This window comes from Leptomonas pyrrhocoris (assembly GCF_001293395.1).
Source record: "Leptomonas pyrrhocoris isolate H10 chromosome Unknown, whole genome shotgun sequence".
NCBI lineage: Eukaryota > Euglenozoa > Kinetoplastea > Trypanosomatida > Trypanosomatidae > Leptomonas > Leptomonas pyrrhocoris.
The window spans coordinates 872,760-889,740 of record NW_015438361.1 but is presented as its reverse complement, the minus strand read 5'-3'; the positions used below and the strand labels follow the sequence as shown (position 1 = coordinate 889,740).

At 54.5% G+C, this 16,981-nt stretch overlaps 5 protein-coding genes across 5 annotated transcripts; all 5 read left to right on the top strand.

Annotated features, from left to right (window-relative positions):
• Positions 1–1,731, top strand: ABB37_03412 (protein phosphatase 2C-like protein; the record flags this gene model as incomplete). The annotated part of the gene is made up of 1 exon (XM_015800748.1): positions 1–1,731. The coding sequence occupies exon 1, from the start codon at positions 607–609 to the stop codon at positions 1,729–1,731; it is 1,125 nt and encodes a 374-aa protein (XP_015660755.1). The 5' UTR covers positions 1–606.
• Positions 1,732–6,141: 4,410 nt separating this feature from the next.
• Positions 6,142–8,313, top strand: ABB37_03411 (hypothetical protein; the record flags this gene model as incomplete). The annotated part of the gene is made up of 1 exon (XM_015800747.1): positions 6,142–8,313. Exon 1 carries the CDS (start codon positions 6,442–6,444, stop codon positions 8,311–8,313), a length of 1,872 nt encoding a protein of 623 aa, XP_015660754.1. The 5' UTR covers positions 6,142–6,441.
• A 690-nt stretch (positions 8,314–9,003) lies between these two features.
• Positions 9,004–10,148, top strand: ABB37_03410 (hypothetical protein; the record flags this gene model as incomplete). Its single annotated transcript, XM_015800746.1, has 1 exon — positions 9,004–10,148. The coding sequence occupies exon 1, from the start codon at positions 9,042–9,044 to the stop codon at positions 10,146–10,148; it is 1,107 nt and encodes a 368-aa protein (XP_015660753.1). The 5' UTR covers positions 9,004–9,041.
• A 507-nt stretch (positions 10,149–10,655) lies between these two features.
• On the top strand, positions 10,656–14,335 carry ABB37_03409 (hypothetical protein; the record flags this gene model as incomplete). Its single annotated transcript, XM_015800745.1, has 1 exon — positions 10,656–14,335. Exon 1 carries the CDS (start codon positions 10,874–10,876, stop codon positions 14,333–14,335), a length of 3,462 nt encoding a protein of 1,153 aa, XP_015660752.1. The 5' UTR covers positions 10,656–10,873.
• A 1,005-nt stretch (positions 14,336–15,340) lies between these two features.
• ABB37_03408 (hypothetical protein) lies at positions 15,341–16,525 on the top strand (the record flags this gene model as incomplete). Its single annotated transcript, XM_015800744.1, has 1 exon — positions 15,341–16,525. One exon carries the CDS (start codon positions 15,341–15,343, stop codon positions 16,523–16,525), a length of 1,185 nt encoding a protein of 394 aa, XP_015660751.1.
• Between the last annotated feature and the right edge of the window lie 456 nt (positions 16,526–16,981).

Genomic DNA, 16,981 nt, shown 5'->3' with positions numbered 1-16,981 from the left:
GGAATGTAACAGGCGGGTATTCAGAATACAAAGCTAACGTTACACTCAACCTGACTTTTCTCTCTCTTGCTGCTGTAGAATAACGATCAGCCAGCTTCACCGCCGAGTTCTTCCGCTTTTGGTGTTTGAGTCTGCTCGCTCCCTTTCCTCTCCGATCCACCACCAAGAGAGAAAACACCACGACGAAAAGGACACGCATTGAGGAGAGCTAGGAACAAACGCTTTACATATACATATCCTCCTCTTCAGCTCTTCTTTTTTTTCCTGGGTTTTCCATTGGTCGCACATACCTGTAGAGCGAACGTGTCGGTTCTTAAAAGATAAACATCAGGTGGTGCGTTTTCCCTTCTTTTTTTTTCTTTAAATAAAACAGCGCATATCAACGTAAACGTTGCTTTCGCTCTCGTTTCTCCTCTCCGTTTCGAAAACTTTTAACTACACTAAATAGCTTTTTTCTCTTTCTCTGTATATAGACAAGAAGGTAAGGTTGAAGAGGAAACGAAGAATACAATCCTTGTAGTTGGCGAAGACTTCTCTTCCTTTCGTTCGTTCCGTTTTTCACACGTTTTCTTTTTTTTTCTCGTTGTTGAGCGCTGAGAGAGAAGCATGTCTGGTTTTGCCGCCATCAGAGCTTTGGACGGACCTGCGGTTTGCCAACGTCGGCCTGTTCTGTGTTCCAATACCGCCTTGTACCCCTCCAAATTCCTCAAGACGGACTCTTTCGACCTGACCACCGAGGCGCAGCACCAGCCCGGGGTGTTGGGAGAGCGGATGCCGTCGGAGACGTACGCGGCGCGCACGCCCCTGCACCACACCTCTTTTCCCACCCGCCTCCTCCCATCACACTTGACGAGCTGCATCTTTGGCAGCAGCTTTTCGCCGTCGTTGACGGACCGGCGCCGACAGTGGGTGCGAGACTTCGGCGCTGTGAGTGATCAGGGCATCCGATCGACCATGGAGGACGAGCACATTGCGTTCGTAAAGCCCGACGTCGCCTTCTTTGGCGTCTATGACGGACACGGCGGCCGCCAGTGTGCCGTGTACGTGCGGGATCACCTGCACGACGCGGTTCTGCAGCACGCCGATCTCAAAGCGAAGCCAGCGAGGGCCATATCTGACGCTTTTGCGCAGGTCGAACGCGACTTTCTGACCCTCAGCGACGACGCACGGAGTTCGGCCGGGTGCGTGTGCGCGGCGGCGGTCATTCAAGGCGACTTGCTCACCGTCGGCAACGTGGGTGACTGCGAAGTTGTGCTTGCACGTGCCGGAAAGCCGGTGCCGTTGACGGTGAAGCATAATCCTAGCTGCAACGCTGCCGAAGCGACGCGGGTGACGGAAGCCGGCGGGTGCATCTTTAACAACCGGGTCGGCCACCCCTCTCTCAATCCGCGCTTGTGCAGCTTGGCGGTGTCGCGTGCCATCGGCGACGCGTGCTTTAAACTAGACACGTACACCCTCAGCAAGCCATCCGGCCTCATCGCGGACGCCGATACGTGCGAGGTGCACCTGACGCCAGAGGATGCCTTTTTGATCATCGCATGCGACGGACTGTGGGACACGATGACGTATGAGGACGCCGTGCAGTTGTGCGCGCAGCACATGGAAAGTGGCGCAGATGCCAACACTGTCGCTGAAAAGCTCGTCTGCGAGGCGCTGATGCGAGGTTCACGCGACAACATAACTGTCGTGTTTGTCTCTCTTGGGCCAGAGGCTGGGAAGTCGAAAAAGTGAGTTTTTCCTAACAGTTCTCCCTTTTCTACCAGCGGTCACCTATTTTCCTTCTATTTCTATCAGCCTTACTACTGTTATTATTTTTATTATTATATATTTTTCAACCCACTACTGTTTTTCATGTTACTGGTCATTGGAAGAAGCGTCCAGTCGACTCACAGCTTTTTCCGGATGGGCAGTTTTAATTCGCTTTGGCCCGTGCTGGCATCTACGCTGAATCTGCCATTTGTCCTGTTGAACTCCTGTGGGTGCTCGTGAGAGCACACCCGCTTTTCTCGTTAGAGGAACGTGCGTGCGCAGGGAGCCAACAGCATCGCTCTTCTTCTTTTCTCGTCGTTTTTCCGAATCAGCACGGTGTATCGATAGTATTGCAGGAATGCGGTTGTCCTTTTTTTTTCTGAATGTTGTCCACGAAAATGAATCGATGAGCTTCCGTTGACCAATCCCGCTCAAATTGACGCACGCCAGCGGAAAGCATTTCTCTTTCGAGGTCCGCGCAATGTATATATATATATTGACTTTCCCCATTTTCTTTCTCTCTTTTTCCTTCTTCATTTCCGCGCTTGCTTTACGTGACGATTGATTTTCTTTTCTTCCGTGACCTTCATGTGCATCAGCACTTGATTTCCCAACAAGAAGAAGTGTAAGCTTCTTTTCTTTTTTACTTGCGTGTGTGCTTTCCTTTTCGCTTTTGTTTCATTTATGTCCTCCTTAGCTCTCTATCTTCCATCTGCCAAAGTTGTGTTCAACACCCTGCCATCTGGCGACGTTGTCTACCGCGTATTGCAGTGATACTGCTGGGATCTTTCCTTCTTTCCTTCCGTTTGTTTTTTTTTTTGTTTTAACTATTTCCGACTTTAATGGAACCAGTAACTGCTACTTTTTCCGCCTTCTCCTTCTCCGATGTTCCTTGATTCAACTTCAGAGAGAGTTCTTCTCACGAGCGCGGTGAAAAACCGCCGAAGAAACTGTTAATAACTCTCAACACCACCGGAGGGCTGAGTGCAGGAAGGGCATGCAAAAATACACACACAAAATACGTTTTCTTTTCTGGTGGGTTTCTTTTTCCGTGGGAACAACCTTCAGTGCGTTGTCGTGCTCCTTTCCCCTTGCTGTTTTTACTTGAATCTCGTTCGATAGCCGCCAATATATGGTCTTTCCTTTTTCCACGATTTCCCCTCCCCTCCCTTTTTCTCCCACTGAGGGTGCTGCGAGGTGCACTGGGGGTCGAATCTGAACAAAGGCGAGACAGCTGAACACTCGAATAGCTTGTTTTTGTCATCTCACTGTCTTACTTACTTTTTGTTTTCTGTTATCATCGCCTTCAACAAATACAAGAAAAACCTCCCTTCTCATGCCTCACTAGGCAGCTATCAAATCTTTCTTTGGTCGAATGTATACTTCCTCTCCACTCCTCTTCCTCCCTCTTGTCAAACGAGTGCCTCGCCGCTCTTGTACATCACGGGGGTAGTGGCGAAACGAGCACGTGTCCGTTACGTGTACGAAAACCTGTTCTTTTTCCGTTTCGTTTTGCTGTGGTCTTCTTCTTCTTGTTCTCCTTTTTTTTCTTTCTTGCGTTCATTCTCTCTTCGTGTCTTCGCTCTTTCACTTCTGCGGTTTTGTTTCCTTTTATGGATTTGTATATAAATATACCTACTCGTTGTACAGCAGGGAAGGTGCCGCGTTACGCTTGACCCTTGTTTCAACGTTTGTTTTCTCTCAAAGCCACGTCAGCGTTGAGGGGAGTTTTTCCTTTTATTGCGCTTTTTTTCCCCCACAAAACTTTTTTGTGGACTTCACTTTCCTTCTGTCTCTCTTCACAATGTTTACTTATTTGCACTTTGGTTTTCTCACTCCTCTTTTTTTTTTTGGCTTCTTTTTTGTTTGTTTCGGGCCTCCGTCAATTAGGGCCGGAGCACTGATATTACGGGAAAGGCTCTTTTTTCCATTTTATTTTGCATTTGTACCTCACTGTGCAGTGCCCACAGGGTTGATTCTATATATATATATATATATATATAAATATATTAATAATAACCTGATGTACAACTTCAAGCTGTACTTTTCTTTCATCTTTGATTTTGTCAGTGTTGGCTTTCCTTTTGAAGTGCGTGCGTTGTGTGCTTGTTAAATAACGCGTTTCTTTTTCCCCATGCAATTCACTTGTTGAGCCTGAGCAAATTGCTGTGGTTATTACTCTTCTTTTTTTTGGAGCTTGCGAATAGAATGTACTCTTCTTTTTTTTGGAGCTTGCGAATAGAATGACCTAGCCTGAAGAATTATTCATCCTACCTCTCTCTTTTCCCCTTTTCTTGTATTCTCTTTCTCAACTGCTAGAATTCAGCAGTTCTTCCATCTTTTAGTTTTTCCCACCCGCCCAACCCTGAACTCCCCGCCCACCCAGCGGGGAAGCGTAAGGCGGGCTACCCACTTCGTAGAGTCTGTTGAATAGTTTGTTTTCTTTGCATGTATTTAACTATTGATATTTACAGTGTGTTGTAAAACCAAGAAAGATAAATTTATGTAATTCACATGTAAAGGTTTGACCTGTTGGTAGGTGATGATTTGTAGGGTGTAGGTTATTCTTTGGTATGTATTCGTATTGTCACCGTTAATAATTCCGAGATCCTGACGCTTTTAAGCTACTTTTTTTTTGGAGTTTCAGACGTCGTGTTGTGCACTGTTACTTTGCCCTTTCTATATATTTCTTTTCCCTCTACTGCCTTAGAATGCGTTTACACCCATGCTGGATCAGCCTCCTTTCCCTGGTCAGTTAACGTTTTTTTTTTTCAAATATTGTGTTTCTACTACGATTCGAAATGCTGCTACAGTGTCGCGACGCACACCCACACCCATACACACACACACACACACGCACGCACTCCTACACTCGTCATACAGTTATATGCGATTTTTTTCTCTCCTTTTTTCTCCTTGGACTTGTGGGCTGAAACGAGAAGGTGATCAATTGAGAATGGCTTCTTCAGTGCGAGAAGCTCTCTCCCCCAAAAACTGAGGTCCAGCGAAAGTGTGTGTACTTCTACGCAGAACACGAAATGCTGAGAGCTGTTATAACCGAGGCATGTATGTAATTATCGGACCGCTGCGGATGTGGCAGCGGATGCTTCTTTCTTTTCTCCCTGTCATGCCTGTCCGTTATACCTGGTTGTTCAGCAATCGTTTTCTTCCTTTATGTTGTGTGGTTCACTATAGTTTTTTTTTATATGTACGAATGAGAGGTATAAAAGAGATAGCAGAAAATGAGATTATTCGTACAGCGCTGCGAGACACAGATAGCGAAGGATCCACTCAGCAGAACACGGTAATGCATTTTTTTTTAGTGGATTACTGGTCATTGCATCTACCGTTCTCATTTTGTAGTTTTGATTTGGCCGTCGCAGACCAGCTAGCGGTACAACAAACAAGCAAACCTCGTAGCAAGTCATACACTGTTAGCTGAGTTTAATGGAAGCCACCTACATCACTACTTATCAAAAGTATTTTCGCTGGGACTTCTCTGCTCGTTAGCTCGGGGGGTATCCCCTTCTTTTTTTTTTTGCTGTCTACTTCTGCAGCATGTTTTCTCCTCCCTTCTGCTTTTTATTACTCCTTCGCTCAAGGTGAACAAGGTACCGCGCCACACTTTTATGTATCGGTAGACATGTTAAAATCAATACAACAGAGATGTTTTCTTTTCTTTTTTTTCTTCTGTTCTGTGTTCATTATGGTCCATATCAGTTTCACTTTCTATTGATATCTTTTCTTCTTCCGTAAAATGCTTTCTTTTTCTCCCTTCTTCATATTTTCTCTTCCGTTTGGTCATCGCGCTAGAAACAATCGAGCCAACCAAACAGGAAGAAAAAAAAATAACTTCTGAAAATGAGCATCACGGCATAACAATCAAAACAACAACAACAACCCAAAAGCAAAACAAAACACAGGAAAGCAAAGCGTCAGAGTCTGCGAGGTTTCAAGGCTTGCACCAAAGCGAAAAGGCTTTCGTTAGTGAAGAAGAAGAAAGAAGAAGATTTTAGCATTTTCCTCTTTTGTGGACTTTTTCTTCCGTTCTTTCAACTGTGTTGTTGGTTTGTCGCAAAAGGTCAACCTTTTTTTTTTGTGGTGTCTCCAACGAAGGTGAGATCACTTCTGATCTGACCCCCCCCCTCTTCCGCACGCAGCCACGCACGAAAAAGGACAAACAAACGGCGTTCCCCCCCCCTAGCAACAGCGGCCACTCTGTCACTCATTGGATTGATGCATGAATGCGGACGGCTGATCACATGCGGCGACATTGTGACAACCTGATCTTTGGTCTCGCTCCACTTCTCTTTTTTTCCCTCCTGATGCTCTTCTCTCTTTCTCTTTATCAACTATTGGTTGACGTTTGGTTCCTCGTTTGGACGGTGTTAAGCCGTTTTACTGGACAGCGAGACGGACTCGCCCACGTCCGGTCACTCGTTTCTTACACAGCATCACATGAATCCGCGTACGAGCTCAGCAAAGAGAGGTTGAGTGCTCGGGCTTTTTATTTATTTATTTCTGATCCGGCTAGTGGCACCACCAAGTTCTCAACATCTACGTTATTATTATTATTGTGTTTTTGTCGTGGTGGTCTCTTTCCGTTTATTACCTTTCCATTTTTCTCCTGCTCTTGCTTTTATCGCACCCCTACACGTACGCATACACACATTTGCACACTCCCGCACGCCGATGCAGTCGCCATCTCCCCTTCAAGAGACAGCGTCGACGCTGTCAGGCGAAGCGCAATCGTTTGCGACCACCAACGCAGGCGCCGACGGCATGAGCCAGTACGCGTCGGTATTTATTCCGAGTGGGTTTCCGAAGGGTGGTGGCGGCGGCGCGCACCCGTTGCCCGTCCCCAACGCTCTGTCCTCCGCCACGGCACACGCTGAGGCGGGAGGGGCCAGTATCGCCCGCTCTGGTCCGACAGGCAGCAGCCGCAGTTGCAACAGCAGCAACGGTGCAGGTGGCAGTGATGGCCTTTCTCCCGCTCACACGGACTCTGCTGCTGCGGCGGAGTGGCGTGCGCTGTACGGGGCGAGTGCCGAGATGATGGCGGCCACCGCAGGTGCCTTTCGCGCTGGCAGCTCTGGTGTGTCCTTTATGACTCCCATCTTCCACCTCACCGCCCACGATGCGACCATCCTGTCTATGGAGCACAACAATCACTGTAAACTCCTGGGCATCTCGACCTCCAAGAACGAAATCTTGGTGACCTGGACACAGCTGATGCCCGTGATTGAGAACATGGGTGCGCTGCGAGCCGCCGACGACGACCTCTTTGGTGGCGACCAGGCGCCGCCGATTGATGAGAGGCTGCTCGAGTGGGACCCCGCAACCATGTCGATCTTGATTGACGAGGTGCCCTGCGCCTGCACGGAGCTGTCGTGGGCACCGTGGCAGCAGGGCATTTACCTGGCCGGCCTATGCCCGGGTCACGGCATCCGCATCTACCACTATTCCCACGGCCACTGGGCGCTCGATGACTGCATACGCACGACAGAGAGCACCAGCTGCGCCATCTCGAACCACTTCACCGTTGCGTGTGCGTGCAGCCGGGGCCGGGTGGAGTTGTGGTCGCGCGGCGCCGCATCGGGGGTGGGAGGGCCAACACCCGCGGCCGCGCCGTCCACCACCGCACGGGGACACTCTGGTGGTATTGCGGGGACTGGGGGACGATTCAATCCCGGTCCCGGCGGCAACGGCAACGGCAGCTCGTGGGTGCTGTGCCGAACGGTTACGTTTCCTCTTTCCGAGGATGAGGAGGCCAGCGGTGGTAGTGCGGCTGGCGCGTCTCGTGGGCAGGAGGGGGCACGAAACAACGGCGGTGGCGTGGGGCTCCTCGGTGCAACCCATGCGGCCCCCACGACGGCGACGCGTCACCGAACACGCGACATCGTTGGCGTCGGCTGGGATGAGTCGGGCGCACTGCTGGCCGTCGGCGATCAGGGCGGGTCCGTGCACGTGCTCGCGGTTACCCAGGAGGGCACTCGGCTCGGGGAGATGGTGTTTCACCTACCGCCGTCCGACGGTGCGGCGCCGTGCCGGCGGGTGGCGTGGGCGCCCTCCTCCGGCCGCAGCTTCCTTTCGCTGGCAATGGTGTTTGGCGACTGCGTGCGCATCGTGCTGTTCCGTCGTCCGCGCTTTATGAGTGCAGCAGGGCTGCCGCACCCCGGCCACGGCGGCCGCAACGCTGCCGTTGCCAGCGGGAACAGTAGCGGCGGTGGCGGCGTGTCTGGTGCGACGCTGCTGGTGCTGGCCTCCGCCATGGTGCCCTGTGAGGAAGTGACGAAATTGTCGTGGAACGGCACCGGCACGCGCTTCGTCACCTCGCATTTGGACAGCTCGGTGAATATCTGGGCGGTGGATGTGCGGTATCAGTATCCGACGGTGCGGCCCGACGGCAGCGCAGGGGGTGAGCCGACGAGCGGAGACGGCGCCCCGCAAATCACTGGGGAGGGCGGACGTGGCAGCACCGCGCTGTCGGAGAAGCGGCTGAGTTTGGTGGTGTCCGTGCGACGGACCTCCTCCGTACACCCCTACCACGCCGGGTCAAAGTAGACGGGCGGCGTCTCTCTCGATCAGCATCACAAAGAGCATGTCTTGCCTGCGTCCTTTCCAACCCAAACGGATGGCAACGTAAAACGACAGAATCGTCTCTACAAGTGCGTGCGGCCAAATCGATACATTGCGTTGAGCGCTTCCGTCTACGCTAGCATTGCACGTCCATTGCCTCTCTCTTCTTTTTTCTCGCGGTACAGCATTGCTTGTTTTTGTCGTTGTTGATACCTCTACGACGCCCTTTCTGCCGATGTTTTGGTCTCTGTTGCGTAGCGGGCTCTAAACCAGCCTGTCTCTTTTTTTGAAACTAAAAAGTCTGCTGAGTTGTCGTTTCCTGTCAGCTTCTCTCGATGCGTCAAACCAGTAACGAAGGAGTTCGCCTGGCAGCAGATGACGAAGTGCACCGCTCCGTCTTCACGGCTGCTGGTGAGAACCCCACAAGAGAGAGAGAGTTCGGTGTACACTCCGAATGCCCGGTTCCCGACGCCCGAGCTGAACCTTAGAGTTCCCGCTCAGATACCGTACCAAGCGTGCAAACGAGCCGGGTTGTTTTTTTTTTTTCCTGTTGTTGTTCGCTCTTGCCTGTCGGACCAAAAGGCTCGTTCGCCGTCGCTGTCAGCTCTTCTACGTGGGTTTGGTGCCCTCGCTTTCACATCTGCCTTTTCTCTCCTTCCTCCTTCGCCTTTCGCAGAAGTAAAAGTGTCCACGGAAGCAACGCGGCATCGGATATGAGCACTCCGCCAACGTTCGGCTCCAAGAAGAGCAAAAAGCAAAAAGCTAGACGACGCGACCAGGCAAATGGCGGCGCAGCAAACGCTGAAGGCGTAACTCCAGCTTCGGCAAGCTCATCGTTCAATCAAACCACCCAGGATCTGGCAGAGGCGCCGCCCCTCTCTACGTCCTTACCGGACATTGCGTTTCCCGATGTCGCGGAGCAGGAACGTGCCGTGGAGGCGGTGAAGGCGACCCTGCCAAGCTTGTCGAATCGAGAGGAGCTTCGGAAGGATCCCATCTACCGCATTATGCACGCATTGCCGCGGTCGGACGTGCTTGAGGTGGTGCGGAGTCGCTTTGCCGCTGCGCACTGCGTCCGTGCGGCGGCGTACTTCGACCTCTCCTACACGACGAACCCCCTTCGACACCTTCGCTTGCAAATTGGGTGCGATGGACCGACTGGGCTGCATCTCTTCTTTTCTCGCATCGCGGCGCATCGGCACACGCTGCGTATGCTTGACCTGTCACGCAATCGCCTGTGTGCCGAAGACGTGGTGCGGCTGTGCAACCTGCTCGGGCTCGGCGCGGATGGCCGCGTGGCGGTGTCACTCGTGCCAGACGCCGTCGAAGTGACAAAGGGCGATGGGGCGGCGCGGAACACAACTATCTTTCCCTCTGATTCACCGTCTTCTTGTGCGTCCTCCTCCTCGTCGTCGCCATCCAACTCGAATTTGGAGGTGCTGGACCTCAGCTATAACACACAGCTGGGGAACGACGGTGCCTTGCACGTCCTGCGCGCCCTTCGGCGTTGTACCTCAGTCCGCGCTGTTATGTTGAGAAGTGTCGGCGTAGACGATGCCGGTGCGCTTGCCGTGTCGGATGTTGTGCGGCAGTGGCCCCCGCTCGCACCCGTCGCCTCCGCGGAGTCTGGACTTCGACCTTCAACGGCGTCTGCCACGAAGTTTTACTTAAATCTCAATGAGAACTACATTGGGGCACGCGGCACCTATGTGCTAGGGAAAGGGTTGCCGGACTACGTCTCCCTCACCTTGGCGAAGCAGCGTCCTCCGCTGGTGAAGGAGCGGAAGAGGGCACGTGAGAACGCGGGCGCTAGCGAGTAGCCTTTCTAAGCAAAAAAACAACAACATCTGCATGTGAGAGTATACTGGCGACGCGAGATGGGCTGTGGTGAGCGCCGTTCGGAAGGAGAATCACCTTCAATGCCAGACAAGAACATAACGAAGATTTGCAGATGACTAAGATACGCAACGTTAAGGCTAATGCACCTTCTCTAAAAGGGGAAGAGAAAAGAACTTTCAAAAGAGGCACAAGGAAATGAATGTTATGAAAAGAAAATAAGAATAAGAAAAGTAAACGTGATATCCACGCTGCTTTTGCAAACATGGGCCTCTTTGTTGTTTAACTCAGCAGGCTGACTTCAGTCCGAATTGGGGAGTGAGTACTTGCAAGCTGATAGTTTCTATCCCTCACTTTACTCTTCGAACAGCGCTTTTCACGTCCGTATTGAAGAAGAAGAGAAAGGAACTCTTCGTTTTTGCCTCCATCATTTCAGCCGCTTCTCGTTGAACTCTTTTCTCTCCTCTTTTTTCTATTCTTGCTGCACGTCAGTCTGCCGGGTTTTTCTTCGAGACTCGCCTTGTACCTTCAGACGTCACCAGCACTGCTTCGGTCGGTAACGGGGCGGGAGTCTACGTAGTTGGCCACCCCCAAAAGGAGGCAAATACACATATACGTTGAACAGAATCTCAAGAAATCCTTCAGTTTGTCTGTCCCTGTTCGTTTTCCCTCTTTCCCTCTTTCCACACGCACAAACACACACACACACATGACGCAGCGCAACGCCGGCCCAACGTCCTCCTTCGATGACGCGGCGGACGTCACGCACTCCACCGCGTTCGCGGTGCTGAACGCCCTCGTCGACGAGGGCCAAATTTCTGATGAGCGCGCGGAGTATTTAAAGCAAAAGTTCACCGAGCTGCACTCCCGCGTCCTGGCTATTTACAAGCGCGACAATGCGCTGCTGAAGCGAGCGCGACAGCTGCGGAGCCGCCTCGAGGCGGAGCGGCAAAACGTCCTCTCCTGCGGCGACTCGGCCAAGAAGGACGACGAGATCATCCAAAGCCTCAAGCGCACGTTGATGGAGCAGGAGCGTGACTTGACCGCTGCGCTTGAGCGCGAAAGCGTTCTGCAAGTCGAAGTGCTGGAGTACGATCGGCGCAAGCAGCACCTAATTCTCGATCGCGAGGACGCCGTGGCGGCGGAGGAGGCACGTCTGCGCCCGAAGATGGAGGCGCTGCAGAGCGAGATTGCGGACATGAGCAACCACATTAAAGAGGTGGCCGGGGAACAGGAGCAGGCGGATGCGGAGTTGGCTCGGCTGACGCAGGAGGAGGCGCAGCATCGGAGCGTGATAGCGAACTTTGACACCACGCTGGCGCAGGCACGGCAGCAACTGCAAAATGTCCAAAAAGACCCCGAGCGCGCGCAGCGGCAGCTGGATCTGGTGCTGGGCAGCCTTTCAGGTGCTGAGCGGGAACTGGGGAGCACGGAGGAGAAGATCGCCGCGCACGCCCAGCGCATTGCCGCGTTGGAGTTTCAGCGCAACAGCCGCACCGGTGACTTCGAGGCGGTGAAGAAGCGCGTCCTGGCAATTCGCACGGAGATGGAGTCGAAGCGCAAGACGCTCGCCACCATGAACACCTCCCTGGAGGTGGAACTGGAGGCGCGGCAATCGACGCAGGAGCGCGTGGCCGAGCTGGAGCAGCTGCTCCTCACCACGAAGTTCGCACTGCAGCAGGAGATGGACGGCGTGGACCGGATGGAGCGGGAAAAGGAAAAGTACATGCGGGTGTTCTCCTCGCTGGAGCAGGCCAAGGACAACGCGCGGCATGAGTGGGAGTTGCTGCAGGAACAGGTGCGGCTGGTCGAGAGGGAGGTGGAGCAGGTGAACCGCACCACCGCCGGTGTCAAAAAGGAATGCGAGAGTTACCGCAAAGACATCGAGGTGCGGACGCGCAAGCTGCTGGCCGAGCAGGCGAAGTCGAAGGAGTTTGTCGGACAGGCCGATCGTGTGCTGATGGCGATACGCGAGGTGGAGGACACCCTCGCCGCCAAGGTGAAGCAGGACGAAGTGAAGCAGCGCGAACTGAAGGCGCTGGCGACAAAGCGTCAGGAGCTGAGCCGCGCCAGCGCCCGCGAGGCGACCCGGCTCACACTGGCGCAACAGGAGATGCAGATGCGCCAGATGTACGTCAAGGAGGCGCGGCGCCGTGGTGCGGAGCTGGAGAAGCGGCTGAACAAACTTGTGGACATGTTCCAAAAGGTGAAGCGCGAGCGGGCGCAGAAGGCGACGCAGATCCAAACCATCACTCAGGCCATGACGCAAGTCGCGGAGAAGACGAAGCTGCTGGAGCGCGAGCTGTCGGTGCTGAAGCGGGAGTCCACCTTGAAGGAGCAAGAAATCACGAAGTCCAAGTATCAGGCGCACGAACTCACCCAGATTTGCGCCAATCTGCGGCTGGAGAAGAACCGGCTGCGCAAGAAGTTGGAGAAGGCCACGGACAGGGAGCGGGAGGTGAAGTCGCAGGTGCGTCGGCTGAACGCGGACATCGCCGCGACGGAGGACACGATGACGGATCTGCGGCGGTCGTACGCGGCGGCGGTCGAGGGGCGCAATCAGGTCGGCATCCAACTCATCGACCGCAACGACGAGGCGGCGCTGCTGGTGGCGCGGGTGACGGCGCAGGAGTCGGCCATCGCGGAGGGCACAAAGATGACGAACGCCAGTGCAGTGGAGGTGCGGCTCTTAAAGGCGAAGTTGGCGAACTTGCTGCGCGACATCGAGGCGTGCCAGCAGTCTCTGCCAAAAGTGACACAGATGGAGCTTGAGCTGACCCGCGTGCAAGACGAAATGGAGGCGGAGCAATGGCGGGCGCAGGTGTTGGAGGAGGACCTCACCGACCCGAAGAACCCACACCGGTGGAAGCACATCCCACTGGCCATTGCGAGCAACACAGCCGTGCCGGTGGTGTCCGATGAGGTCACGACACCCGTACGGGCGGTGGGACGGAGGGAGGCGGCGGGGTCGCAGGAGGGCAACGCGGCTCCTGTGCCGACGGTGGCCGCTTCTTCTCCTTCGTCACCCGCTGACGCCGCGGCAGCCGTGACATCCGCAGCCACGTTGGACCAAAACAGCGCTGTGAACGCGTCGGCGACACTGGCGCTGGTGGGAGGGCCGTCCGAGGAGTATGTCCGCCTGCAGGCCCGCTGCCAGGAGCTGGAAAGTCGCATGCAGACCATCACCGCGAAGCTGCGCGAGAAAGACCTTATTCTGGAGGAGGTGTCGGAGCTGGCGGAGCGGGTCGGCGGTCAGGCGGAGTCCGGCAAGGACGTTACCCTGGCCCTCGCGAAACAGGTGAACAAGTACCACAGCAACATCCGCGGCAAGAGCCGGCAGATGATGGCGACCATTTCGGAACTCTCCCTCTTCCAGGCCTCCAGCATTCAGCTCCAGCAAGAGGTGCAGCGGCTGGAGGCGGTCGTGGCGGAGGCGGAGCAGCGGATGGCGACCGGCGATGCCCCTTTTGCGGAGGCGGAGGAGCAGTACGAGCGTAGGAAGCAGGTCGACGAGCGCTACGCGGCGGCACGGCAGCAGCGCCGGCAGGCCGCGCAGGCAGCCGAGGCGAGGGAGGCCGCGCAGGCGATCGCGACGACAGCGGAGCAGCGGCCGAATGCTTACATTCCGGAAGATGATAAGCTGGGCCTTGCCCGCCCGTACGGCCCCTTTGCCCCTTTCAAGTCTTCCACGACCCGCGTGATGCTCACCCCCGCGCGCACGGCAGCGGCGTGGTCCACGGCGAGCAATCGAGGTATGAATAGCACGCCGGCGCAGTCGCAGGCCACGCAGCCGGCCGCGTCGCCTGCGTCGTCCTCGCCGTCCTCGCGCCCCGCTGCTGCCCACCAACAGTCGGGGACTTTGCCGCTGAAAGCGCGTGGCCCGACCACACCTCCCGCCTCGTTCACTTCCGCCTCACCGGTCGGCTCAGGTGCTGTCGTGACATCCTTCAGCAGCTCGTTACCAAGGAATCGGAGAGTTGGACAAGAGCCGCAATACGGGGCGGCCACCGCAAGTCCCGCCATGGTGGCCGCCTCGGAAGAGCTGCACGACGATAGCGACGCCGTTGATCGAAATCCCAACGTGGCGTCATCCCTGGAGCAACTTCGGGTGAGTGAGCGCGGCCTGAGCGGGGACTCTAGCAGCCGCAGGGGCTTTTCCGCCACGCAGTGAGCGCCGCCCCTCCCCCCCCCTTTAATGTGTCCAACTCCGTCGTCTGACGATTCCTTCGCGCGCTCCTCCTTTTTCGTCTGTGCGTTTTGTTTTGTTTGTCTCCATCGTGTTTAGTACAACTAGCCGCGTTTGTTTGTAACCCCCGCTTGCTTATCTTTCATGTACATAATCGATGTTTGCGGACTGCAGCGTGAAATGGCACGCGAGTACGCACGCAGATGCACAGCGGCGACGCAGTTCAGCTGAGTATCTTCAATGCTGTCACGTCCGTTGGCGTTGCTCCCTGTTTCAATCAGACCTTTTTTTTGTCTCCTTTACCGCATTTTTCCTCGCTCGGGTTCAACGGAGGTCCAGATGGTGGAATGCGCAAGAAAGGAGCTGGATGTAAAATAGTCGTCGGGCCTGCTGACAAATATATCATGTCCCCCTTTGTACGTTTCATTACGAATTTTCAAACATATCACGCATTTCGTGATGCGGGGTTAACAGACAGGAAAGAATAAACGGTTTCTCTATTTGCAGATCGTTGACAGGTTTCATTGGAGGGATGCAGTCACCAAATTGGGTTCATAACTGGAACTCTGTCGACGTCACAGTCGACGAGGGAGAACTCCCGCCGTTGTTTCTACGGTAAAACAATGAAAGCAGGTTGATTCCGTGATGAACTTCATCTCTTGTTTCCTTCGGTGCGGATGATGTTGCTGAGAACAAAGAAACGGCGACTGATTTTCTTCTCGCAGTTAGGCTGCACTTCTTGGCCAAAGCAATAGCGCAGTCCGTCTTCAACGCTTGCCACACACGCTTCTCTTTTTCCTTTTCTGGCTCATCTTCCACTGCATTGGACTCGAAACAGACGAGTGGATATATACATACTTTGTTGTATTGCCTGCGAGATACTCCTGCGTCGTGAAACGGCAGGCCCATCCACACGCATACACGCGCGCAAGCGACACCGACGTGAATTCTATATATTTTTCTTCCACCTGAATCTACGCCACCGGGTCCATGCGGTTTTACGTGGAGGCGTGCTTCAACACGGACGCTCCAGGACTTATTCTTTCCACCACCCCCGGAGAGGACCGCGCTGCTTTAGTTGCGGACAACTGCCGGGTAGAGCTTCGACTCCACACCCCAAATGCCGACACGTCCATTTCAAAAAATGTCGCACCCGTTCTCGAAGCGCTGCCGTGGGACAGCTCTCAACTGCGTCTCTGTGTAAATGGGATCAGCTACGGCACAGGTCCGCTGATGCTGCGCGACCGCGACGCTCTGACGCTGCAGGAGAAGGCGTCCCCGGACGCACGCACGCCCCAAGAGTACGTCTACTCCATAACAGCTCTCCCCGACGTTTCGCCGTGTGCTTCGTCCGCTGCGGAGGGCAATGGCAACCATCACCGCAGCAAACCTTCCCATGCGGAGGATCAGCGGCTGCACGTCGTCCTCGGCAACGTGGCCGAGTATGCAAAGTGGAACAACTTTTACAGTGATCGGTTTGGCGACTGCGCGGTGGTCGCCGCAACACCTGCGGCCAATACGTCGTGCGCAGGATTCGTCGTGCCGTTGCGCAGGTGCTCCTGTGGGCACTACCTGCCGAAAGATAGAGGCGTCGCCGCCCGCGTGACTTCGTGCGCCTCTGCCCGCAACGTCACTGGAGTGGGCGGCGTCTCTGTGCTTCCTGCTGCTGCAACGGCAACCGAGACCCACAGAGCATCTCGAGCCCTCGTCACTCTGCTCCCCAGCATCCCCACGCTTCTCGATGCAGAGAACGAAGCTGTGCAACGCGGTGCCTTGGCGCCGCCTGCGGTCGCGCCGCGCTGTGCGTGGCCGAGCGTACCTTCTCGTACCGGTGGCCGAGGAGGGATTCAGGTGCTGAACATCCGCCGTGAAGCTTCTTCGGTCTCTGCCACGGAAGAGGCAAAGAACGACACTGCTGATAACGGTAGCGGCTCCCATGAGGTGCCTGTCAACGAACGCGGTGACGCAGCGCTTTCCTCTGGAGGCGTTTCCGCGTGGACAGCGTACTATAAAGCTCGCGAAAAGGACTGGCAGGGAGTGGATTCCGTCTCCACCTCGAAGGAACCAAGTACCCAAGACACATTTTTGAAGGCTCGGTTCGACCGACCCATCGCAGATTTGCTGCTGCGCGTCGCTTCGTTGGAGAGCGCGTTGATGGGCTGTCGTTACGAGTGAAAAACGGCTACCCAGTCCTGCATTTTTCATTTATTTCTGTGTGTTTTCCCCCTTGCTTTGAATTAGATGACGCGTACAGCTTTTAGATCTAGATGCATCGTTTTCACACTTCCAGTATCTACCAAAACGAGAACAAGAAGAAGATTAGGACAACAAAGGGCCGTCGCCGCCCATTTGACGTATTCGTTTTCTTCTCGTCCCGATCGCTCAATGACGTTGCTACGCACTACGATGGTTGATTTCCTTTTTTCTTTTTTCCTCCCCGCCTTCGTTTGCGAGAATGATCTCGGTCCCCTCTCCGTAGGACGGCACGCTCTCTCGTCCTGCAAGTGGACCTCGCTGTGTCGCCGACTTGCTTTTCATGTTCATCATTCCTCTTGTTGCTCTTAATCCTTTTTGTTTTCTTTTTAACCCCACTTTTCGGCTCGCTTGCGAACTTTCGTGTTCTGTCTCTCC